The following is a 27,294-nucleotide window of genomic DNA, read 5'->3' as shown; positions in this document are numbered from 1 at the left end:
ACATCTATCTGATGGCAGGTCGCTATGATTTGAACGCCACCTTGCAAGTACGCGTGGGCAACGTGGTTCTAGGTGGATACTCGGACGGGCCGGTCTATGTGGTATGTGTCAGAGTCAAACCGACCCGTTTTTCTACAGCTCAAGAGAAAAAACTAAACATTAAAACAATTTGAATTTCATTGTTTTGTTTGTGATATGTTTTCACACACCAAAAGGAATGACGTCACCATTACGTCATATGTACTTCCGTTGTTGGAAAATTCTCAATAAAATTTGTTTTCTTATGATTGATAGACATGTTTTCACATGCTCAATACACTGTAAATCAAAAATATCATTATTCCTGAAACTTTTATACCTTAAGTATCTATTCTTGCTTGATTTATCATTTAGAGTAGAGATTAAAGCATAAACCGCTGCCCTATAGTTGAAAGGTCATTTTGGAAGAACTGTCATGGCGGACGGTGCAATTTTTAGAGTTTGTTTTTCAAGTGGAGTGATTTTTTTTTAGGAATAACTTGACCCCCCTTTTTTATTGGCTTAAAAGGTAATTTAAAGCTTGTACACTTAAGAATATATGTGGTTATCATAGCCTGCATTCGCTCGAAATGCCTTTAAATGTTGTCTAAAAATTATAATTTTACCAAAACATACCAACATATGTTATAGGTTATCCATATTAGGGAAAAACATTGGCCCTGTTTATTTCAGACTTTTTACACTGAACAGCGCAGTGTATAAAATCTCAAATAAACAGGGCCAATGTTTTTTCACTAAATTCACGGTGGCATGGTTTTGTTACACATATCACGGGAAAAAAACGGTGCTAAAAGCCGGATTTTCCGTCATATAATTCTCAAGTTTGGATTTTGACAGACAGGCGGTCGACAGGTTCCGAGTGGCCTCTTCAAACCCGTGATCAACCATTCCGTCATCTCCAAACTATCGGCACAAGCCAGACAACATGTACGTGAATAATTATTTGATTATGAACAAATTGCAATTGACAACTGCTGGCAATGTACATTGTAGTTTCTTAACATAATCCTGCAGAGAACACGTTTTGGCATCACATTTCCTTGAGGTTGGAAAGAAAGGGCTTATCATTAAATGCCGCCCGAAGGTATACATGTTGACAACTTTCAAAAGGCGAGTATCAAAGGATACATTTTATATAGTAAGAAAAGTATATACTTATCATTAACTCATTTTTTTTTCAAATTTTCTTCAAATATGTTGTACAAAAACGGTTTGATGCCCGTGAATACTTTAAACACCGATATAAAATATGTTTTTTAATAAAATGTGAGCCTCCAACCGCAGGTACGGGTGGTGCACCTGCCGGACGTCGGAGTGACGGACTACGGGACGCTTGGGAACTACGGTGGACACAGTCACCGCGTGGCGCCTCTTGAAGTATTCTACAACTCCAAACCCCTCAGGCTAGCGCAGTGGCCAAACGAGGTCGGTTTTGACATTGTTTATAATCTTGCTTATAAACACTCCGTTCATATTGAAAGCCGAAGCCGGTTTAAAAGCAAATGGAATTTTTGAAATGCACGTCAAGTAATTTCAAAGTTAGAATTTCAATTATGTTTGTGTTTGGAATCGTTAAAAGTATACAATGATAAGCCTCCTTTAGCTCCTTATTTGGTATCAATTATAATGCTGCAAACCTCTTCAATTCGACTTTACGAGAGGCCGAGTTTTATCAGTCACAACAAGAACCCTCGCTGCATTCTTTCTTTCTCCCAGCATGGCACCTCAACCGAAACCTTAGTCGATTAGATTGGATCTTGCACATCATTATCTTAACTTATTACAATCATGACATGATAACTGGAGCTTTGAGTTCAGCCATGTCCTTGTTTTAGAGTCATTTGTGAACCCTTTCTAGGGTTACCTAAACATTGTGGACGTACCAGACGGAATAAACGGTTCCCGGTTTCGGTACAACTCATCTGTTCCCCGGACCTGGTCCTCCCAGGACGACATCTGGGTGTACGGATTCTGGTAAGAATGGACATGTTTGTGTGGTGGCTAGTTTCTGCCAGTCTTATTTTGAACACGCACATTTGGTATTTTGGCCTCTCTTCACTTTTTTTACCTTGTGGTACAATCAACTGTTAGAAAATACGACATTGGGTGTTTTCACCTCATTTCGATTTGACCTTGTTGCATGGGCAACAGCAAATTAAGACTCCATTTTGCGTAGTGTCGTTGTTTTGTATGTTTTTTGCGACGTAACGATTGACAAACAAACGATGACTTTAATGATTTGAATCACTATTAACGGTGGTTTTCAAATGTCGCTTTTTTCTCTATCGCCATGAAATTTTATGGTGTGCCATTCAAAACTCCGTCAATTCGTGGTGGTGTCCGTGACCGAGCAAAAAGACTAAATTGGCAGACGTCAGCCACCATTATCATTATGTTGTTTATGTAAGCCTGTGCATTCGGTTGTTTGCACGGGAACGATATTGAGCTATAATTAACATTGGTTTGTTTCCTGACCAGAACGTGTAATTTGCAACAAAAACAGTATTTGAACTGAACAAAATGTCAATAAAGACATAGTGCAAATCGGTCCAAAACATATTTCGAACAAAACGCAGCTTTTTGCCGTATTTCTATGTAATCACCAAGGATCAATAAATGATATTGTTACATTTTCGAGGTACTGGAGTTGGCATGACGGGGCACAGAAAGTGGCCAAGCTTAACACCACCACGGGGACAGTCACCCTGGCCCGACCACCAATCTACGGAATGAGAACAGGTACACAAACTGAATTTTACCAACCTTAGCTTGTTATCGACCAACCCTAGCTTGTTATCAACCAACCCTAGCTTGTTATCGACCAACCCTGACTTGTCATCGACCAACCCTTGCTTGTTACCAACCAACCCTAGCTTTTTATCAACCAACACTAGCTTGTTATCAACCAAGCCTGGCTTGTTATCAACCAACGCTGGCTTGTTATCAACCAACCCTGTCTTGTTACCAACCACCCTTGGCTTGTAACCAACCACCTTTGGCTTGTTATCAACCAACCCTTACTTGTTATCAACTATTCTTAGCTTGTTATCGACCAACCCTAGCTTGTTATCGACCAATGCTGGCTTGTTATCAACCAACCCTGGCTTGTTATCAACCAACGCTGACTTGTTATCAACCAACGCTGGCTTGTTATCAACCAACCCTGTCTTGTAACCAACTAACTTTGGCTTGTTATCAACCAACCAAAGTTTGTTATCAACCAACCCTAGCTTTTTATCGACCAACCATAGCTTGTTATCGACCAACCCTGGCTTGTTATCCATCAACCCTAGGTTGTTATCAACCAACCCTAGCTTGCAATCAACCAACCCTAGGTTGTTATCAACCAACCCTGGCTTGCTATCAACCAACTCTGGCTTGTTATCAACCAACCCTAGCTTGTTATCGAGCAACCCTAGCTTGTTATCAACCAACCCTAGCTTGTTATCGACCAATCCTGCTTGTTATCAATCAACCCCAGCTTGTTATCGACCAACCCTAGGCTTGTTATCGATCACCCTTGGCTTGTTATCAACCAACCCTAGCTTGTTATCGACCAACCCTGGCTTGTTGTCAACAAACCCTAGCTTGTTATCGATAAACATTAGTTTGTTATCAACCAACCCTGTCTTGTTATCGACCAACCCTGGCTTTTTATCGACCAACCCTAGCTTGTTATCAACAAACTTTGGCTTGTTATCAACCAATCTTGGCTTGCTATCGACTAACCTTGACTTGTTATCGACCACACATAGCTGGTTATCAAACTTCCCTAGCTTGTTATCAACAAACATTAGCTTGTTATCGACCAACCTTGGCTTGTTATCGACCAACCCTGGCTTGTTGTCGACCACCCTTGGCTTGTTATCGACCAACCTTAGCTTGTTATCAACCAACCCTAGCTTGTTATCGACCAACCATAGCTTGTTATCAACCAACCCTAGCTTGTTATCAACCAACCCTAGCTTATTATCAACCAACCTTGGCTTGTTATCGACCAACTCTAGCTTGTAATCGACCAACCCTAGCTTGTTATCAACCACCTCTAGCTTGTTAACGACCAACCAACCTTAGCTTGTTATCAACCAACCCTAGTTTGTTATTAACCAACCCTGGTATGTTATCGACCAACCATAGTTTGTTATCGACCAACCCTAGCTGCTAATATCCAACCCTTTCTTGTATTTGCCCAATATCATGTCAGTATCGGATAACCCTCATACTGTATCACACAGTCGTGGCTTGTTATCACTCAACCCTTATTTGCAATATTTCAGGTCATTTTGGGGAAGCAGATACAGGCTTTGAAAAACAAGGCGGCTACTTCCGTTTCATTAACGTTCTAGAAGAGCTTGATTCTCCGGTTCGTTCTCTTCCTAGTGATATATTATGGAGTTTGTCGAGCATAGCATCACTTTCTGCTGGTTGAAATCGTGTGAGCCAATAATGTGGTCATAAGACAATACAAATAATGAATCTGGCTGACTTAAATGTAGGCTAACGCCGTTTTAATATAAGAGCATTAAGTTTAAGTGTTGCATTCTGGATTCAGTATGATTCCGATATGTATTTATACTCATCCTTAGGCAAATATTTTTCAGTGAGGTATTGAACGTATGTCCATTTCAGGGCGAATATTATATGGATGCGAAGTCTGGGAACTTGTACGTTTGGATGCCAAACGCGGATGGAAACGTACACACGTCGGACACCATTTACGTTTCACTGTTGAACAATTGTATAGAGTATGGAATCTTGTGTTTATAGTTTTCTATTATTATTATTATTATTATTATTATTATTATTATTATTATTATTATTATTATTATTATTGTTATATTTATTATTATTATTATTATTATTATTATTATTATTATTATTATTATTATTATTATTATTATTATTATTATTTAGATAAATGAGTAATTAGTAAGATTTAATATCAGCAAATGATAATAAATGCCACATTTAGGTTGCGTAGCCACATCGGCCTATTCGTCATCTCAGGCATAACGCTGGAGGCTTGTAGAGAACATGGGATTAAAGGAACAGACTTGTCCTCCTTTTATGTTAACAATATGGAAATCAGGAACACGGGTGGGTATTGATTAATTAATTTACTATCTTTGTAATACACAATGTAGAATGATATCGTGTGTTGCCTATATGTCTTCAAATGTTATCAAAATTGACTGAGCCTGGTCAAACAGGCTCTAGTGTCATGTCACAGGAAAGTGTGTGGCGTCCAAAGGACTTATCTCAATGATAATTAAGGTAACGAAGAGGAGATCAAGCTACTAATCTAGTTAATCTGCACTTAGATTTGTCCTTGGTTATTGTCAAATCAGGTGCCTGGATTTCCAATAGTTCATTTAGAAATAAGTCAAATAAAAGCTTAAAAAGGTGACATGTTTGCCTATATGAAGCTTATACTCTTGGGCGGCATCTAACTGTGTTCCGTTTCTCCTGATAACAGGGTCTTACGCTATAGCTTGTTCTGGGGACTGCCGAGACGTTGAAGTGAATGATTGTCTTATACACGACGTGGACGGCGGAATCTCCATCAGCGGTAAGATAAAACAGAAAACATAAATATAATATTTTCAGTACTGTTCACATCCGTGCACTGTACCACTGCGTTACGTTGTCCAAATCCATGAACCGCGCTGGAAATTTTGCAAAACAGCGGTCGAGTTTTCATACTGCATGAACGGGTTGTGATAAAGGATACACGGACATCAAGGTTTTTCACATCCATGCGCTTTACTCCTGCGTTGCGCTTTGCGTTGTGGTACAGGAGGATACAGGGACAGCTGTTCACATTTATACGCTTAACTCTTGTTTGGGAATAATGTTGCGGTATAGACTTACCAATAGATTAAATTTCATGATATGTAGCTGACTTCAAGTTGTCAGATATTGCGGCAAAACGAACGAATTAAATCAGCATTTGCTTTGCAACTTTAACACATTTGATGAATTACAAATGGTGTAAAGCTGAGGCTGAGGAAGTGGGCTTTCCGTGAGCTGGAGCAAAGACTCATCATATCAATCAATACATAAACTGTAAATATTTGAATATGCGCTATTTATCTATACCGTTGAATGTGTTATTGAAGAAAATCAATATATATATATATATATATATATATATATATATATATATATATATATATATATATATATATATATATATATATATATATATATTTATATATATATATATATATCAATTAAGTCCTTGACACTGTCTTGGACTGCAGTTATGCATTGCTCTCTGTTTAAGGTGGAGACCGGAAGCTCTTGGAGTCGTCCGGCGTAGTTCTGGAGCACAATGAAATATACGACTACTCACGCGTGGCGGCCATCGGTTCTGACGCCATTTACGCCTACGGTGTTGGCCATATTATTAGATATAACTCCATCTATAACGGCCAGTACACTGGCATCAACTTTTACGTAAGCCGTACAGGTTTATTGTTGGAAACTAAAATTATATTATAAGTATCTTCCCTGGCCGAGATTGTAAGATAGGTTCATTCCGACCCGAGCGGAAGTGTGTTTTGCGGAAACGAGGTTTACCCTGCGCGAGGGTCGCGATGAACCTATCTTACACGAGCGGCTATGGTAGATGCTTTTTCTCCAACCTCAGTTAAACAAAATAAGTAACAATGGATTTTTTTGCTCGAACTCTTTTGTGTTTAGTGAAAATAATTGCGGTATGGATATGCGATAATTCGTGGTTGTCATGGATATTCGCGCAGTGATTCAGATTATGTTGATAGTCAAATCGGTCTTTAAATAGTTCTGAGGAGAGTGAAGCATTATTTCTGAAAGATGCATGAAAACTGTTTTATGGTGACATTTGAAACGAGAAATAATTAATTAGCGTTCTAAATATTGCCACAAGACAGGGTTTCCATGATGCTACAAAACTTCAACAGACTTCAACAAGGGAGGTAATTATAATGTGGCGACCATTTAAAAGGAGCTATTTTATCTTCGCCCGTGGGCAAGATGAGAATTTCTAGTATGGTTAAATTATTGGATCTACTTACCTGAGTTGGGAGATTATCCAATCTAAGCGTCAATGTGTTTGCCTTCGAATTTGGATCGCTTGACGCATTTCTGAATTAACCAATCAAAAACAGGCGCTGTTGTTCCATTTAGCCGTAATAGTGGGCTATTAATCAACGGTTTGCGCATGCGCCCTTGCTGTTCGCAAAAAAGCGCTAAGCTTTTGTTATTTTTATTAATTTTGTTTTCTTCAAATCATTTAAAAGGCAACCGGGATGTGTCATGTACATACCGATTGAATGGTTTGGTATTTAAGCAGAAAAAAACAATACAAGAAACTCTGAGTTGTTAGTCTTACCGCATGTAGAATATATATCCGAGCATACGGTAAAATGACTGGTATTTTCAAGAATGTCGCCGTTTTATTGATTTTGAATCAAAACTTATTCAGGGAAACGACATCGTGATGGAGAACAACCACGTGCACCACACGTGCATGAACGCGTCCGACTGTGGGGCGTTCTACACGGGCCTTGATTGGACAACGGTAAACTTGTTCTCTGAGAACGCGCAACGATGCCTAAAAGTTGTTTTCTTAAAAAAGCCGCAGTAAATGCTTTCTGACAACATTTATGAAGTGTAGAGTCCTCTCTGCTGTTTTCAACCCAGTCGATATTGATTTTTAAATTGATCGTACGGAAACATTACAAGGCGTTAGTTCGTTTAATACAAAATCGGAGTCAAGTTTTAACTTTTTTAATTGTTCGTCTATGATCCATGCTACGTAATAATAAAATATTCCTTTACCGAAAGATATCTATCTATCTATCTATCTACGACTGGTGATTAGTTGAATAATCATACATATCTCTTTTTTTAACCTACAGCGCGGGAACGTAATACGGAACAACCTGATTCATGACAACTTTCGACTGGTGCCCGGCGCGGATGTGCGGGGCATCATGTTGGATGACAAGTCTTCCAGCACAAACATTACCAACAACGTTTTCTTCAACGTACGTACAGGTTCTTAAAAGTATCGTACATAAAAGAATAAAATAATGAATCAATCGCAGCTTGGCATTTATGCAGGAGGGCAGGTTTGCATATACCAGAACCGCTAAAGCTCGTGTAATGATGCCATAATGTCGTGCAGGAAACAATCCTTTACCTCTTCATTGTTCTCCTCTTTCTCTAGAATGACGTGCACGTGAACATCGGTGGCGGACGTGACAACGTTGTCTCCGGTAACGTCATGTACGGGGCAGTACGTTCTTCCATGCAAGTTGACGGCAGGGGACTTGGCAGAGATGACTACAAAGATGTTATCGCCAAAAGACTGCATGTACGTGTGAATAACATTGTTAACCCCTTAGCCAGTTTTCAAAGTCAAACACGCGTTAGAGGCCTGAAAATCCTGATTTAATTTACAATGCTAACCATATATACAAATTGCAAACTATATGCACACATGTCCATACACACATACGTATGCGTGGTTTATGTCCCAGAATGGACACACTGTTAGCCGTGCGTCCGTCCGTTACTATCATATACCAGCTGTTATTTGCTAAATTAAATTCACATGTATACACAGCTGCATGAAAGAGGTGTGACATCACATAGGTCAAGGTCACACTAAGAAATCAAAAGCTACATTTTGACAAGGCAAACCCCGGGGGCATTTGTCACGATCCTGATACAGCTCTTGTTACAGAGATTCTTCAGATCCCCGGGCATCACGGGGTGAAATATATACCGCCACTAATGACGACGCAATGCGTATAAAACAATAGCATGATCTCTATTTTCGCAAAACTAGAAAAAAAGAAAAAGCCTCTGTACTTTACGCCTTCAGAATATGCCGTACACAGGAGCGCTTTGGAGCATGCGGTACCCGAAACTGGCGGCCATAGACGCTCATAACGCCAGCCTCCCGGAAGGTCAGTGTTTCTTTTTCCGAACAAGTAGATGATGTTAACAAAGTTGTATCAAGATCTTGAGTCATTTTCATATACATGAAATGGAACATCATGAAACCAACTACATTAATATTCATACTTTGGTTTCTAATTCCTGACATTTTGTCCTTCCGTTGGGCGCCAACCAACCAGTAAATCATGTCAGGAATCGGCTATCGTATATTTTCGCTTTAATTCATGCATCATGCATCATATACTGTAATATTGTTTTCAGGAAATGAAATAAGTAAGAATGTCGTGTACAACAACGGCCATGTGCGATTTATACCGACACTCCATGGATGGCTTGATAATGAGAGGTTCTTCAACGTCACAGACACGGGATTTGTAGGCTTGCTTGATTTGAGAATTGGAAATGCGATCAGAAATTTCCAAAGAATTTACTTATTTATTTTACAACGTTTTAACAAGTGATTAAAATAACATTATATTAATCATTCTCGTTGGCAATGTGTTATGCGTGAGTGTGGTCGGAGGTAACCCACTTGTCCGGCTTGATGACCACCAACCAAGCTCACATCAAGCTCACATGCGCCCAGGCCGGGAATCGAACCGAGTCGCCTAGGCAAGAACCGGACAACCCATCTAAAAAAATAAACTTTACAAATATCCAAAATCTTGATGACAAGTACACTTGTTTATATTTCATTCTCAGGATCAAATAAAAAGTTGAAAATCTCATCCAATGGAAGGGAAAATTAAAGAAAACGGATACTTTAAAGTCGATAATTCTTCATTTTTAAAGCCTACGATGATCTAAAGTCTTTATTTCTGTGAAGGCGCTCAACGACGATGACTTTTCCGATGCTGCTCACGGTGACCTGCTAGTTAGATGCCACTTGATCGGCTGGGCGAACCGGGTGAACTTCCGGCAGCCACTTCCACCAGACCAGTACGGTGCGCAGCAGACGGTCGGTCCAAGTCACCTTAACCGAAGTAACGTTGTTATTAGTGTTTAGTTCAAATACATTAGACAATATTCCCATACTCACACAAGCAGTAACTCAAACTTGTTATCATAGCCAATGTTCGTCAAATTATCGAGATATATAAGAGCAAACAATTTTAAGTTCATATTTACACGTAAACTTCCGTTGCATTTCGGTAAATGCGAACAATTTCCGATGCCGTAGCCATGTCGTAGGGCGGATCCACGGCGACCATACGTCGAGAGTAAGTTTTCCTAAAGTCTTGTGAATAACACTTGACTTTTGAGACCCACCCCCCAAAAAATTCCACGGACACTGTAGGACAGCCTTAAGGCGGCCTTACCCTTGCGGTGTGTGGTACACCCTGCGGGTAACGCAAGGCCAACGCACGGCTCTCCTACGCTGGTCGCATGCCATCCGTCCGGCCCCGTGGCACTCCGTGCCGTGCTTGAAGCAGGTATATACATATGATATGTTTGTCAAAATCCTTTACAAAAACAAAATACGCCGTGCGGCTACCCTAACATGTGTGTACAGGAGGTGACCGTAAAAATGCTGCCGTGGCCTTATAATTGCTATATGCCGAACTTATTCAGTCTGTGTATACCACGTGATAAATTGCGTCATAAATGCTACGTCAGAGGCAATATTTTGCTTTGAAAAAAAACCTTTAAACAAAGATATCTTCACTATATCTTTACAATTTTAAATGAAACATAGCGCAGTCTATGCAGCTTACGGAGCCCTGCCTTCGGTCTTTTACCTGATTTTGATTGAGAGTTAAGTTTCTTTACACACTTCGACAAACTTTTTCGCAATATGGCCGTCTGACGGAGCACTGTCAAAACATTATTTAGGAAACAGGTTTGGCTAAGTGTTTGATAAAACTAATGACTTTATCACAGTTCGGTAATAAAACAAATGCGGGGCTATTCAAACGGCATAGACTGCCCTTTGTTTCATTTAAAATGGTTTTGTAAAAGAAAAGTTGTCTTTGATTTAAGATTTCATTTTAAGAAAAATGTTGCCTTCCGACGGCATGTATACATGCTTTGTAATAGGAAAAAATGTTGAAAATCGCTTCAAATTGATATTTTGTGCATGAAAACAGTAAATATATCATTGTTTAAGAAGAAAAGGCATGTATTCATGCTTTGAAATAGGATGCCATATTAAACCGCTAGGCTAGGCCGCTAACTTCACGCCGCAAGGCCGCTAGCTTCACGCCGCTAGGCCGCTAGGCCGCTGAATCGCTGGATCGACTTGAAATAATATTGTAATCGTTTCAGATTGATAATTAATGAATAAAAATAGCAAATATATCATTGTTTTAGAAGAGCAGGCATGTTTGCGTGCTTTAAAATAGATAAATGTTTGATCGACTTTTTGATAAAAATGTTGAAAATAGCTTCAAATTGATATTTTGTGCATACAAACAGTTAATATATCATTGCTTAAGAAGAAAAGGTATGTATTCATGCTTTGAAATAGGATGCCATATTAGGCCGCTAGGCCGCTATGCCGCTATGCCGCTAACTTCACGCCGATAGGCCGCTGAATCGCTGGATCGACTTTTTGAAGAAAAAAAATGAAAATCGTTTCAGATTGATAATTTGTGAATAAAAACAGCAATATATCTTTGTTTAAGGAGAGCAGGCATGTTTGCATGCTTTAAAATAGATAAATGCCTGATCGACTTTTTTGTAAAAAATGTTGAAAATCGCTTCAAAATGATATTTTGTGCATAAAAACAGTTAATATATCATTGTTGAAGTAGAAAATGCATGTATTCATGCTTTGAAATAGGATGCCATATTTAGCCGCTAGGCCGCTATGCCGCTTACTTCACGCCGCTTAGCCGCTAGGCCGCTAACTTCACGCCGCTGAATCGTTGGATCGACTTTTTTGGAAAAAAATATATTGAAATCGTTTCTGAATGATAATTTATTAATAAAAGCAGCAAATATATCATTGTTTTAAAAGAGCAGGCATGTTTACGTGCTTTAAATAGATATATGTTTGATCGACTTTTTGATAAAAATGTTGAAAATAGCTTCAAATTGATATTTTGTGCATGAAAACTGTAAATATATAGAGGATATTTGTTTATTTCAGTGTAAGATCGTATTTTATTTCACGAGTGTCATAGAAAAACATATTTTCACGAGTGGCGAAGCCACGAGTGAAAATGTAGTTTTTTTATGATCACGAGTGAAATTAAATACGATCTTACACTGAAATAAACAAATATCGGTTTGAAATAGTTCTCTGCTATTCATTCTTATAGCTTAATATTCGCTCGTTTTTTTATTGCAAAGTTTTATGAACAGTAAAAAATGAAGTATTATTAGTGCACAAATGTTCCAAAAAATAATGAAAACACTTTATTTTAACCAAATTACTACGCCGCTATTTATGGAATGAAAATTTGGAAGGTCAAATGTGTTAGCAAAACAAATGTGGATACTCATTGGATTTTAACCATTCTTCTTAGTTTAAGACTGCATATACGCGTGTTATTATAGTAAGTTAATATTCAGTCATCTTACAGACCAGTCTGTTTCGCTTTAAAATGTTTGTTTTCCAGAAGAGTAAATGCCACACTAGTTTGTTGACACATTTTGAGATGTGGGTGGGGTAAAAAATATCGGATCTATCTGTAAATTGTTGTGTGAATTCTCCAGGAAGCTCATTTTACGTACTACAACGGTTAACAGTTCAAAATACATTTGAACGATGCTATAAAATTTTATTTATGTTTGAACAGTTGTTGTTGTCTGTAATTTGTTTGGAATGAAAGCAAATGTTCGAACATTCAGCTTCAAAGATCAGTAAAATGTTTGATAAACGGGATAACCGGTAATAAACGGTAAGTTGTTAGTTTCCAATTATATATTTATTTAAATTTATAAAATATTTCTTTATTTTTTTAACATTTTTTGACATAATTTACTGAAGTCCAGTGTTCTGTTTTGACCAAGGCAAGTACATGTAATAACAAAGGATTTTAAAAGTAGTTCTGAAAAATGATATTTTCACTCCTTATTTTGCAGTGAAAATATCAAATTGATATTTTCACTGTTGTTATTTCACTGTTAAAACCCCATATTTCATCGTAAAGCATGAAAGAAATCATTTTTTAAGAAGTAAAGGCACGTATTCATGCTTTGAAATTCGATGCCATATTAGGCCGCTTACTTCACGCCGCTAGGCTGCTGAATCGCTTGATCGACTTTTTGTAAAAAAAAATGTTGAAAATCGTTTTAGATTGATATTTTATGAATAAAAACAGCGAATATATCTTTGTTTTAGAAAAGCAGGTGTTTGCATGCTTTAAAATAGATAAATGTTTTATTGACTTTTTTTAAAAATGTTGAAAATCGCTTCAAAATGATATTTTGTGCATAAAAACAGTTAATATGTCATTGTTTAAGAAGAAAAGGCATGTATTCATGCTTTGAAATAGGAAACCATTTTAGACCACTAGGCCGCTGAACTGCTTGAACGATTTTTTTCAAAAAAATGTTGATAATCGCTTGAGATTGATAACTTGTGCATTAAAACAGTTAATTTATCATCTTGTTTTAGATGAAAACGCATATAATAATAATAATAATAATAATAATATCTTTAGTTTAAGAAGGTGACATATTAAGATCATGTACAAAACTACAGAATCTTATTTTCGATATGGCCCTCTGAAACAGAATGAAAATATGGCAAATAATCATAAGACAAACATGAAGACGATGCTAACAACGATGACGATGATGATGATGATTATAAGTATGCTGTTGATGCTGACGATAATGATGCATATGATGACATGATGATGATGTTGAATCAATATTAGACAGATACTCTCAGTTAAATATAATTATGAATAAAACATCACAATTTGTATAATCACAAGTTTACTATGAGGTACTGTTTGACCTTTATTTTATACGTATTAAAGTTTTTTGATTCTCGTATTTCCAAAGGTATATTATTCCAAACAATTCTGCTGTAATATGTAAACGATGCTTTCATATAATTAGTACGAGGTCTAGTTTGTAAAACAATATCTTTGTGTGCCATTGATCTTAGCATATATACATTATTGTCTGAAACTGTTACTAATTCTGACATATATGATGGAGCCATGCTATTCAACGTCTTGTAAACTAATACTGCTGCGTGGTATTTACATCTATCCGAGAAGTTTAGCCATTTTAGTTCTTTAAATAGATTTGTTGATGAATCTCGTTTAGATTTACCAAGTATGATTTTTGCAATTCGTTTTTGTAAGTTATTTATTTTATTCACATATGAATTGGTTCCCTTGCCCCAGACCAAGCAGCCGTAATCAAAATTTGGCAGAATATATGCATTGTAAAACATTCGTTTTGTATCAGGTGTGAGGAAATATATTATATTTTTTAGAAGTGCAATTTTCTTATTCAGATTTTTACAAACATAATCGATTTGCACATGTCAGTTTAGTGTATTATCTATATACAACCCTAATAACTTTTGCACAACAACATTAACTATTTGAACATCATTAATACAAAGTTCAAGATTCCCAGTGTTTTTTAATTTATTTGCAGACCCTATTAACATGCATTTAGTCTTGGAAGGATGCAATGACATATTATTTAGTTGACACCACTTATTAACATAATTTAAATGATGTTGTAATTTATTTTGAATATCCGTCAACTGATATCCAGATTCATAAAGTGTTGAGTCATCTGCATATAGATCTATATTTAATGTTGGATGCATAACTGCAATATCATTTATGTATAAAATAAAAAGCAAGGGTCCCAGTATGGAACCCTGGGGTACCCCAGATGTAACAGTGAGTTTTTGCGATTTAATTTTGCCAATCTTTACAATTTGGTTTCTATTTTCAAGATATGATTTAAACAAATTCAATGCTATTTCAGAAAAATGATACAGTTTCAATTTATAAAGAAGAATTTCATGATCAACTAAATCGAAAGCTTTTCTCAAATCCAAAAATATCGCACCAACTAGTTTACCACTGTCAACATCTTTAAGCCAAGTATCTATAAGTCTTATTAGAGCAGTGTTACATGAATGGTGTTTTCTAAATCCAGATTGTGTTTTGTGTATGACATCGGTTTTCTCAAAGTACAACTGTACCTGTGTCGCTATATGCCTTTCAAAGATTTTTGATATAGTTGGGAGTATTGAAATGGGGCGGTAATTATTGGGGTCCTCTTTGTTGCCCGACTTGAAAATTGGTATTACTCGTGCTTCTTTCAGTTTATCAGGGAAAACTCCATGCGCTATACTACTGTTGATAATTGATGCTATACAAGGTGTAATAGTATCACCACATTGCTTCAAAATTTTGGGGCCTACTCCATCTATGCCTGTGGCCTTTCCAACATTTAATTTATCAATAATAGTATGGACTTCATAAGGGGTAATATGTTTAATCTCAAACCTATTTGTACCTAGTTTTGTATCTAGAATATGTTTTAAGTTTCTAAAATTTGTATTCAAAAACTTTGTTTTATTTATAATGTTTGAAATGCTTACAAAATGACTGTTTAATTCGTTTACAATATTTGACGGATCTTCAACCGGAAATTCATTAAATGTCATTTTATGAGGTAATGCTGTCACAGTTGATTGATTCAAATGTGAAATATCTTTTAGATTTTTCCATAAATATGTCGGATTTTTATTGTCTTTTATTGCATTGTTGAAAAAGTTCTTTTTACTTTTCTTTATCATAGAAGTTACTTTATTTCTAAGTATTTTATACTGGTCTATGTTGCCAGTTTTTCGGCATTTATCCCTTTGATTTATTATAGATATAATTTCCTCAGTAAACCAATCAGGCTGATTCTCGCGTTTCACACGTTTATCTTTGACTGGGGCATGTTTAGATAAAATGCCATTTAGAATTTCATAAAATCTTTTCAGTGCATCATTGGAATTTGACAATGAGTCTATTTCATCCAGTCCTGAAAACATCAATTCTGCCTGAAAAGCTTCTTTTTCAAATTTCTTAAAAGATCTATATTGTATAACTGTATGGCTATTAGGGGCCAATTTTGGTAATTTGTCTGTAATAGAATGTGTGAAACAAACGGGAAAGTGGTCACTTAGTGATAAGTGAGACACACACCATTCAGTTACATGATTACTCATATTCGTATATAAATGATCTATTATAGTAGAGTTATTTTTTGAAATTCTTGTTGGTGATTTGATTAATTGTTCCAAGCCATACTTCGTGGTAAGATCTGCCCATTTAGTGTTGTTATATTTGCCACTTTCCGGCGAATAATTGATATTAAAATCTCCAATTAAATGAAACCCAATATTAGAACTATCAGCTATTTCTAACTGCTTATCATATAAGTCAATCCATTTTTGTTGGGAGTTCGGAGGTCGATAAATGAAATTGATTAAGAACGATTTGCAATATAGACCATTAATTTCAAGCCAAATCGATTCAATGTCATTTACCTCGAGATCTAGACGTCTACGGTACTGTATATTATTGTTCACGTAAACAAGAATACCCCCTCCCTTTTTATGTTCTCGGTCTTTCCTTTCAAACGTGTAATTCTTAACTTGCAGCATATTGTCATTGATATCTGCGTGTAAAAAAGTTTCACATAAACCTAATATATTTGGCGAATACGATTGACAAAGGTGGTATTTAATTTCCTCAAGTTTCGGAAGCAAATGACATACGTTTAAGTGTGCACACCGAACACCCTTCTTATCAAACATGAACACAGTGTCACCTTGAGAAGAGGCTGCTGGAGTATATGTGTTTCCATTTGTTTCCATATTTGTATTAATACACTGCGAATTATGACTACCGCCCAACACACTCGTGCAATTTAGTTGACAGCATTTTTGGCTTATTATGGTGCTTACGTTGTTATCGGTATCGGTAATAATTTTATCAGATTTAATATCGGTTCCTAGCGAGTTGACGTGACCGTATAACGCAACATTATTTTCGATACAATTTGTGCTAGATCTATTCTCATTTTGCCAGACGTCGTATGTTAACTCAGAATGTATACTTTCGATGTTTTTACACGTTTCAATTTGGTCAACACACATAACTTGCCTAAAAAAACTGCATGAACATATTACCTCATTACATTCCTGGCATATATTAGCTAAAAGATGATATCTATTGCAAGAACGAGTTAAATCAATAGAGTGTCTGTCATGCTTATCCTATTGGGAATATCTTCCATTTTTTACCATTCTGAAATGAAAGTTATTCCTAGATTGTCTGGGAAACGTGCCCCACGTCTGCGTTGGAGGTGTGTTAAAGTGTCTCTGTGTTCTGTGTGTCTTCTGGTTACCGTCTCTATCACGAATAATATGAACTCGACTGTTTACAGTCGCAACTAGTGTTCTCGATCCCTGCTCAGTGAGATGAATTCCGTCGCGGGTAAAGTATGGTATCACTGTATCTCCGTTTCCGTAGACGAACGCCTGGTAGCAGTCGATGAGATCGGCTCCTGTTTCCCGGCTTACTTGTCGCACCCTGCTGTTAAACTCCGAAACGTCGGCGTCTCTGCGTGGACAGACGGTACAGAGGTGGACTTTACAACGCTGCTCCTGTAGTTTCTGTGTGACGTTCAAAATTTCGCGGTAAGACGCGTCGGGCTGTTTTCCGTCACTGACGTCATTTCCGCCAACGTGTATGATGACGTCGTTATAGTGACGTGTGTCAATTTCATTCAGCCTCTGAGCCACGTCCCTAATTTTCGCGCCGCTGATCTTGACGAGTTCTACGTTTGTAGATAAACCAGGGGGCTGTATCCCTTTCACAATTGAGCTACCTATTAATAGAGTCTTTGTCCTTTCCGGTATTTTAGTAATTGAACTCTGAGCTGGTCGCTCTGTTGGAACTGTGTTAGGTGAAGTTGGTTTTCCGGCAGTAGAGAGATTTTTGACCGGCATAGTTTTAATCAAGTCTGTTATTTGTTGCAGTCTTTTAGTTAGGCTGTCGAAGTTTTTGACTACATTTTGTCTAATGTCATTTGCTGTGGTATTTACATCATCAATTTGTAACACGTTGTGCTTGTTTTCACAAATAATCTGCTTTTTCACACTTTGGATCTCATCCCGGATCTGGCCAAAATTTATATCCGTCATTTGTATATGGCTTTCAAGGCTATGGTGCAGATTTTTGACGGACTCGGCAATTGATTGGAGTAGGCCGATGTACTTGTCATAATTGGCGTCACAGTGATCGGGGCCATTTTCATTAGAGCTGCCTTCATTATTTTGTGAATCTAAACTGGAGTGATCGGACAGTAATATAACATTACTGGCTGCAGTTGCCGATGGGAGTGAATCACGCACTTGTATAGACAGGTCTTCTGTAGGGGTTTCGGGGACACTGATCGCTTTATACTGATGAAGGAGGGATTTCAATTGTGAGTTAACATCTTCTATAGACGAGTTGCTAACTTCTAAGCAGCTTTCTATTCCTTGAATCAGGTTTGGGAAGTCGGCATCTATGAACTGAGCCACCTGCTTACCGTTCACAAGGCAACTTGACTTCGTGTGGTACATATTTAAGGTATAGATATGAGACTTACCACTGCTAACTTTAAACTTCGTTTCCACAATGTTTCCTTTTTTATCTGTCACTGGAATCTTTTGAAACTGGAACGTGTCGTTTTCAGATGCGTAAAAATGTTCCGCCGACACTTTTAAAAGTTCGTACGCACCAGTATTCAGCATGATCTTTATTCCACCGCCCGTATTTATTATTTCCACATCATTCACTTCGGTCGCCTCCATTTTCTTCCTGATCGCCTTCTTCTTATTTAAATCATAACTCATTGTTTCCGTTTTTGAAACATGACGGTTAGAGTCTACGTTGTGCGAAAGTTTATTTTTCGCTGTAACTTCCGCAATTTCCATCGTAGATTTATAAAAAGCACACGCATGCAATTGTTATAAAATTTCCTTCAAAATGGTATGCTTTTTCTATAAAATCGAACTTCTTTGACTTAATAATTAATTAATTTCATAAAATTTGTTCAGACGTCGAGAAAAACTTGTTTACACGGAAGTGACGTCATAATGGTAGATATGCTCTGAAAAGAAAATAATTTATGGCCGCTCTGTTTATATATGAATAAAAAACGTTGATTTATTATTGTTTTCCAAAAATAAATGCATGAACACTTGCTTTGAAATAGGGAAAATTTAGGCCGCTAGGCCACTAGGCCGACAACTTCACGCCACTAGGCCACCAGGCCGCTAGGCCGCTAACTTCACGCTGCTAGGCTGCTAGCTTCACACCGCTAGGCCGCTAACTTCACGTACATCAAATTTATGTTGAATGTAATTGAGGTTTAGATTAATAGAATATAAACAGGTAATTTGCGATGTAAATAGCTATCGGGAACGGTATTGGTGCCAATGATAGGGTCAAACCCACGAAAAATTATTTTTTTAACGCTGAGAAAGTACTTTTTGTTTACATTTGCGTTAGTAGGATTGGTTAACTTATTTCAGGAAAATATGATACAAGTACAAAATTGCTGTAGGAGACAGCAAAAAGGCTCGCTCACAATCGATCCATAGAAATGTACAGTTAGTGTTTTGTGAAGGGGCGAATGGGCAGTCGCAGTACTGATACATGGAAATTTTAATAAAGACAGACATACATACATACAGACAGACAAACATATAGACAAACATGCATTTTTACAGGCGCACAGACAGTCTTTTATACCCAACCATTCTTTGCGCATGCTCAAAAATTGAAAGGAGTTTTTGACCTCCGGGCCTTTGTTTATACGCCTCGAAATCGACAAATTACACTATTTCTTTACATCTTTTGCCAATTAGGTAAAAAAAAAGCATTTTCACAAAAGATAAATCGAAATCACTCCAACAGTAGTCAAAATAGTATAATTCTCTAATTCTTAATTTTCCACAACACTTTTCTGTGCATTCACTTACAATCAAAGGCTAAAACAAATCATTTCCGTCTCCAGTGCGATCTCATAAACCAATCCTAATAACAATCCTAATAGAATATACGTATATGATACACTGCTTATATACGTTTGGTTCAAGGCGCAGATCATCTGACACCACAGCCTAAGACTGGTCCATGTACCACACAAGCGCCTGTAACCGCATCGCCAGCTGTCGCCTACCTACCGGACGGCTCCGGCTCCATCAACTTGTATAACGTGACTTCACAGGGTGAGAGATTTGATTATATGTTAGTCAATATTCATTTATCTGCCAGTTTCAACAATATCGGGCGGCACTACAGACAGTAAGTATTTTCGGACAGGCGAGTCAACCATTCGATATTTGGTATATATTTGATCATGAGTATTTTGGGGTCTTGCGAAATCCCGGACCCCGGATGGATGCAGTTTGTCTAAATTTCAAGTGTGGTCCATGCTACACCACCCAAATCTTTGTCGTGGGGCAAACATAAGAGAAGCGAAAAACTACTGGTGCTCGTATGAGCATCTGTGAACTTCCTTTTGTGAACTACGTCATAGAGGTAGGTAGGTTACATTGTACGCGTTTAGAATGACATTCATGATTATTTGCGAGTATCAGCAGACCTACATGTTTGGGCTTAAAGAATAATTTGGCATACGACTATTAAACCTAATTGCAAGATTATGGACGTGTAGATGCCCGTACCAATGCAAGTACACGTTTTCCTTCGCACTCTCTTGTTACAACGTACATATAGGTCGCGTAATATGCATATATACCTGATGAACATCGTGAATTACACACTTTAAAAAATAAGACAACTTCTGGGTTCTTTCAATGGATATCTTACCTTTGGATATCTTACATATAAGGTTGCTGGCTGAGCGTGTCCAAATGCAGCGATCACCCGGTGGCCGTCGGTTTGTACAGGGACACTTTCGGAGAGCGGCAGGTACGCGCGGATCAGAACGAGACCGAGTGCCTGCTGCGTGCTGTCGACACGTGGAAGTCATGTGGAGGGCACAACGATGAACAAGTTGCCGCCATATACGGCCCTTCCGGTAAGACTTAACAAACATAATATTTTGTTAAATGGTACAGGTATTCACTAAGTCAATCACTCATAGAATGGTAACACTTTCTTACAAATTGTCTTTTGTGACCTTAAAGATATCTTTAGAAATTCATACTGAAACGCTAACTATGTGTAAGGTCAATAAATGTTAATCGTTAGTCTGATACATTGTTGAAAGATGTTATTGACTTTTGCTGGGTACAAATAGCGTTTTAGCATCAGGGGAGCTAACTCTGTTATAATCATAAAGCGGCAATGATGAAACGGCTGTTTTGATTGGCTAAACCAAATCGTGGCCTCAAGTTAATAAGTTGTGGCCACAAGCTTTTAAGATGTGACCTCAAGTTACTAAGTTGTGGTCACAAGTTACTAGGTTGTGGTCTCAATTTACTAACTTGTGGCTAAGTTGACTTAACTTGTGGCCTCAAGTTATTAAGTTGGGGACCATATAGATAAGGAGCGGGGGGAGGGGGGTATCCAGTGTAATTTGTTTTGCGGAAATGTTAGATGCGGAACAAAATGGCGGTTTGTGGAAATATTTTGGTGTTTTTGGAGGATATTTTGACCTGGTTAGTAAGTTTATATCACATTTATCGCAATATAAACACGCCTGTCAGGGGGCCAGACGTGCAAACTTCTCTCGGGTTTTAACCTATGTTTCTATATTTTAACGATTTTAGTGGAGTTGCTTTTTTTATTTTCGACGGCTTGTGCACTTAACAAGGGCACTATATTGGCATTTTTGTAAGTTTAAACACATTTTTATGTCTGGTGTGGACATTTCATGCAGTTTTTGTTCGATGCAGAATCAGAATAAGCGTGCAATAATTAAAAGTTATTAATAAAAAAATTAATTAGTGAATTTAAGACACGAGCTGTAAGACATTTTAATAATTACCGAAGGCAATATGTTACTCAATAAACACGTCCTGCGTATTTGTTAAGTAAAATTGCCTACCAGATACTTGTATATTGTTCTACCATTCTATATATGTGCTCATTAGATTATTACTCTTTGTATTATTGTAGGAACTCTTAATGTAACACGAACGTCTAGCAATACGGAAAATGGAATACAAACATTATCGGTCTGATACTATTTTATCACGAAAACCATGAAAATACGTTTGACCCCCTGCGGGCTGTAACTTTCTCATGCACGGGCAGATTTTAGAATAACTAGCCACATGTGTTGCACATACCAAGACAACGTGTCGCGTGCAAGACCCTTGTCCATACCCCGAAGGTCAACGCCGCGCGTAGTGTTTTAATGGAATGCTGCATATACGGACACAGAGTATATAGGCGGTCGTGTCCGGCTTATAACTTTCTCATGCACGAACATATTTTAAAATAACTTGCCAAATGTGTTCGACATGTCAAGACGACGTGTCGCGTGCAAGACCCGTGTGTCTACCTCTAAGGTCAAGGTCACACTAAGTGTTTGTTTTATATGGAATGATGCATATAAGGATATAATTTTGTAGGTTGTAAAATATGGGTGGCATTTCTTTATGTTGAGAGGCGATTTAAAATAATGTAGTTTTTAAAACATTTGTTAATGTTATGCTTCGGTGATCTTGATTGTGTCCTTTTGGCGTATTTGTTATGCAACTGGAATGAAATTTGGACAATGATGTAGTTCTGCAAACAAATATTAAAAATGATATTGCCAGGTGACTTTTTCATTAACTTTTCGAAGCTACAGCAATAAAATGTCTAAAATGAATATGTTTGGAAAATAAATATCAAGCTTAGATATTTGGTTTGAAGCATTGTCTAATTGTCCTCACCTAAGAGTGTTCAAATTATGCTCCTATATTCAAGATTGGGTCCCGATGATTTTCTGTGTTTATAAGAGAAAGGACTTTGTTCTATACTTGCTGACCAAACAATGTCACCGTCCATCAGCACTTTCAGTGCTTTGATTATGTATTGACATTGTTCAAGGACAATATCACATTCGGAGACATACTGTGACAGCTCTTGTTTAAAAAATTTTTTATTGTTTTTTATTTGATTTTGCTCCAAATTACTCAACATACTTTAAACGTTGAAAAAGAATCCTAATGGGTAAACAATGAAAATAAAATCGTTCTGTATAGTACTTTTGTTTTTAATTATACTTTTAGCACTATATTTTTGGCAAATTATATTTACCATTATAAAATGAATGTGTAAGATAATACAATTACTGTATGAATGTAACAATAATAGACACTTGTAATTCAAATATTGATTAAAAGAAGGCAAGTTCTATCATTCCAGGAGCTACCACTTTTGCGGGTGACGGTTGCTTCATGGCCCTGTACGACTGTCCGAAGTACGGCGGGCCGGCGGACGGACACGCGATCGCTACAGGAAGAGTTTTCCGTGATGTGTATGCGGAGCAGCACCTAGGGGCGGCGACGGACGAAGAGGCGTGTCTACGCCGCTCAATCGCCGAGTGGCGCTACTTTGGATCATCCGCCAACCACCCTGTCACATCTATCTTCAGGCCAACAGGTACGGTGAAACAGTTCATTAATATCTTCTATATAACTGAGGCTCGAACGCCAACCACCCTATAACATCCAGCTTAAGGCAAACAATTGCGGAAAATATTTCGTATACATGTACATGTATATATAACTGTGGCGCGTACGTAAACTTCTATATCACATCCATCTTCAGGCCGACAGGTACGGTTATGTAGTACGGTTATACATGTATACATTACTGTGGTGTCGCTATCCACCCTGACACATCCAGCTTAAGGCTAACATGTACGGTACAGTAGTTTAGATATACATGTATACATTACTGTGGTGTCGCTTTCCACCCTGACACATCCATATTCAGGCTAACATGTACTGTAAAGTAGTTCAGATATACATGTATACATAACTGTGGTGTTGCTATCCACCCTGACACATCCATATTTAGGCTAACATGTACGGTAAAGTGGTTTAGATATACATGTATACATTACTGTGGTGTCGCTATCCACCCTGACACATCCATATTCAGGCTAACATGTACGGTAAAGTAGTTTAGATATACATGTATACATTACTGTGGTGTCGCTATCCACCCTGACACATCCATATTCAGGCTAACATGTACGGTAAAGTGGTTTAGATATACATTTATACATTACTGTGGTGTCGCTATCCACCCTGACACATCCATATTCAGGCTAACATGTACAGAAAAGTGGTTTAGATATACATGTATACATTACTGTGGTGTCGCTATCCACCCTGACACATCCATATTCAGGCTAACATGTACGGTAAAGTGGTTTAGATATACATGTATACATTACTGTGGTGTCGCTATCCACCCTGACACATCCATATTCAGGCTAACATGTACGGTAAAGTAGTTCAGATATACATGTATACATTACTGTGGTGTCGCTATCCACCCTGACACATCCATATTCAGGCTAACATGTACGGTAAAGTAGTTCAGATATACATGTATACATTACTGTGGTGTCGCTATTCACCCTGACAGATTCCATATTAAGGCTAACATGTACGGTAAAGTAGTTCAGATATACATGTATACATTACTGTGGTGTCGCTATCCACCCTGACAGATTCCATATTAAGGCTAACATGTACGGTAATGTAGTTCAGCTATACATGTATACATTACTGTGGTGTCGCTATCCACCCTGACAGATTCCATATTAAGGCTAACATGTACGGTAAAGTAGTTCAGATATACATGTATACATTACTGTGGTGTCGCTATCCACCCTGACACATCCATATTAAGGCTAACATGTACGGTAAAGTAGTTCAGCTATACATGTATACATTACTGTGGTGTCGCTATCCACCCTGACACATCCATATTCAGGCTAACATGTACGGTAATGTAGTTCAGATATACATGTATACATTACTGTGGTGTCGCTATCCACCCTGACAGATTCCATATTAAGGCTAACATGTACGGTAAAGTAGTTCAGATATACATGTATACATTACTGTGGTGTCGCTATCCACCCTATAACATCCATATTCAGGCTAACATGTACGGTAAAGTAGTTCAGATATACATGTATACATTACTGTGGTGTCGCTATCCACTCTGACACATCCATATTCAGGCCAACATGTACGGTAAAGTTGTTCAGATATATAGCCTAGGTATGCACTTCTGTGGCGTACGCCAACCGCCCTGTCACATCCATTTTCAGGCCAACAGGTACGGGTATATAGTACGGTTATACATGTATACATTACGGTGGCGTTCGCCAACCACCCTTGAGACATCCATATTCAGGCTAACAGGTACGGTAAAGGAGAAGAAAACGTCGGCGATACTATTCCCCGGTCCCCGTCTCATCCGATCTCCGTTTTTAAAATCATAAAGTAGCTATCGGCCTTAATGAGAAGGTGTGAATGACAGGGGTATAGTAGGATTACAATTGATTAAAGTTGTTAAGAAAACAAAACGACATATGAAATATCAATAAAACAAATAATAATGTAAGGTTTTACATGAAAAAGTTTTGTGGGTGTGTGTTTGTTTATGAGGTGTGGAGGAATTAGGAGACCGGATGAGACAGGATAATACAATGAGAGACCGGGAAATAACATCGCCCAGTAAAGGTCCCTGTTAATATACAGACACACGGTTAAGTAGTTTGTTTGCGTATACGGATATATCATTAATAAGGTAAAGTAGTTCGTAAGCGTAGTAGAATATACAGTCATACGGTTAAGTAGTTTGTTTGCGTAGAAGGATGTATCATGAATAAGGTAAAGTAGTTCGTAAGCGTAGTAGAATATAAAGACATACGGTGAAGTAGTTTGTATGCATAGAAGGATGTATCATGAATAAGGTAAAGTAGTTCGTAAGCGAAGTAGAATAAAGAGACAGGCGGTAAAGTAGTTTGTATGCATAGAAGGATGTATCATGAATAAGGTAAAGCAGTGCGTAAGCGTAGTAAAATATAGAGACATACGGTAAAGTAGTTTGTATGAATAGAAGGATTTATCATGAATAAGGTCAATTAGTTCGTAAGCGAAATAGAATATAAAGACATACGGTAAAGTAGTTTGTTTGTGTAAAAGGATGTATGATCGTAAATCCGTTCACAGTAACGTAGTTCGTATACGTGATCAGATGTACACGGTAAAGTATTGGTACACGTGGAAGGATATACAAACATATGAATTAGTAATATGTATGCGTAGAAGACTGAACATTTATGCTGGAAAGTAAGTTGGTGACTTGATATGGGAGATACTGAGCGAAGAGAGAGAGATAGAGCGATCGCTTGACCAGTCCAGAACTAATGTTTGAGGCGTGATCTATATCGATACCATGTATCTGCCCCTCAGGCGCGGTAAGCACAGCGGGCGCAGGTTGCTGGATCCACGTGCAGAACTGCAGTCACGTGACCGGAAACCACACCATGTTCTACGACGCCTGGGGAGCCGCAAACCTCAACACAGGTGTGTTCATTCGATTAAAATTACTTACTTAAATCTATTCATGTTGTAAAGAGTACTAACGTTGGTAAGCTTTGAAAGTTATTTAGAGCCCCGTATAACAAGAATAACTTTAATCTGATTTGTGTTTAATTAAGATCATATATAATTTTTTTTTTCTTTAATACATAATCGTCACGTATACGTTGTATACAATATGTACAAACACATCAACAGTTTCTCACATAGACGAGCACAGGTACATTTGTAGGAATGTTGGGATTTCTTCAGCCAGTTAAGTTCTGTAAGAATTCGGGCTTGTTGACACAAAAGTTGACTTATTGACTAACAAAGTGTCACGTATAAAAATGGAAATTGTCTTCAAAACATGTATTGTTCAAGACGAGAACGAGAGCGCGTGTCACCACCAGGCCCGTTACTATTGGCAGAAGAGCGGCTCCCATCCCGCCGATTCCGTTACCGCCCTTGACCGACTTATAATGTGGTCTCTTACATGGCAGGTGTCTGTATTTCAGACGAGAACGAGAGCGCGTGTCTCCAACAGGCCCGATACTACTGGCAGCAGTGCGGCTCCCACCCTTCCGATCCCGTTACCGCCTTCTACCGGCCGTCTACCCACTCTCACACGTACCCATGACAGGAGTGAAAATATTCTTGAGAATTAGCTAGAGTTTTCTTTCATTGGATTTTAACTTGATTTTGAAGTAAAAGCTTTTTCCCTGGTTCTGGAATTAGTGTTTTTCAATGTCAATTTATTTGAAATATCTTTGTTGACATTGTAGATCTCGAAATAAAATGCGTTAATTTGA

General features: G+C 37.8%; 1 protein-coding gene across 1 annotated transcript; it reads left to right on the top strand.

Annotated features, from left to right (window-relative positions):
- LOC128224591 (uncharacterized) lies at positions 1–27,294 on the top strand. The gene is made up of 21 exons (XM_052934507.1): positions 1–101; positions 877–966; positions 1,324–1,464; positions 1,898–2,013; positions 2,678–2,778; positions 4,317–4,402; positions 4,669–4,784; positions 5,012–5,136; positions 5,516–5,608; positions 6,326–6,498; positions 7,508–7,603; positions 7,944–8,072; positions 8,255–8,401; positions 8,915–8,999; positions 9,253–9,365; positions 9,818–9,974; positions 20,069–20,200; positions 20,827–21,015; positions 23,298–23,534; positions 26,375–26,488; positions 27,001–27,294. The coding sequence occupies exons 1-21, from the start codon at positions 12–14 to the stop codon at positions 27,120–27,122; spliced, it is 2,652 nt and encodes an 883-aa protein (XP_052790467.1). The 5' UTR covers positions 1–11; the 3' UTR covers positions 27,123–27,294.

Source organism: Mya arenaria, chromosome 17, assembly GCF_026914265.1.
Source record: "Mya arenaria isolate MELC-2E11 chromosome 17, ASM2691426v1".
In the NCBI taxonomy this organism is placed as follows: domain Eukaryota; kingdom Metazoa; phylum Mollusca; class Bivalvia; order Myida; family Myidae; genus Mya; species Mya arenaria.
This window is presented reverse-complemented; position numbering and strand designations above follow the sequence as displayed.

Bases quoted from the DNA above. Each gene is read 5' to 3' on its own strand.
- LOC128224591 (XM_052934507.1), top strand. From the start codon at position 12: ATGGCAGGTCGCTATGATTTGAACGCCACCTTGCAAGTACGCGTGGGC. The intron at 102-876 runs GTATGTGTCAGA...GGATTTTGACAG, and splicing joins CGGACGGGCCGGTCTATGTG to ACAGGCGGTCGACAGGTTCC. The intron at 6,499-7,507 runs GTAAGCCGTACA...AAACTTATTCAG, and splicing joins ACACTGGCATCAACTTTTAC to GGAAACGACATCGTGATGGA.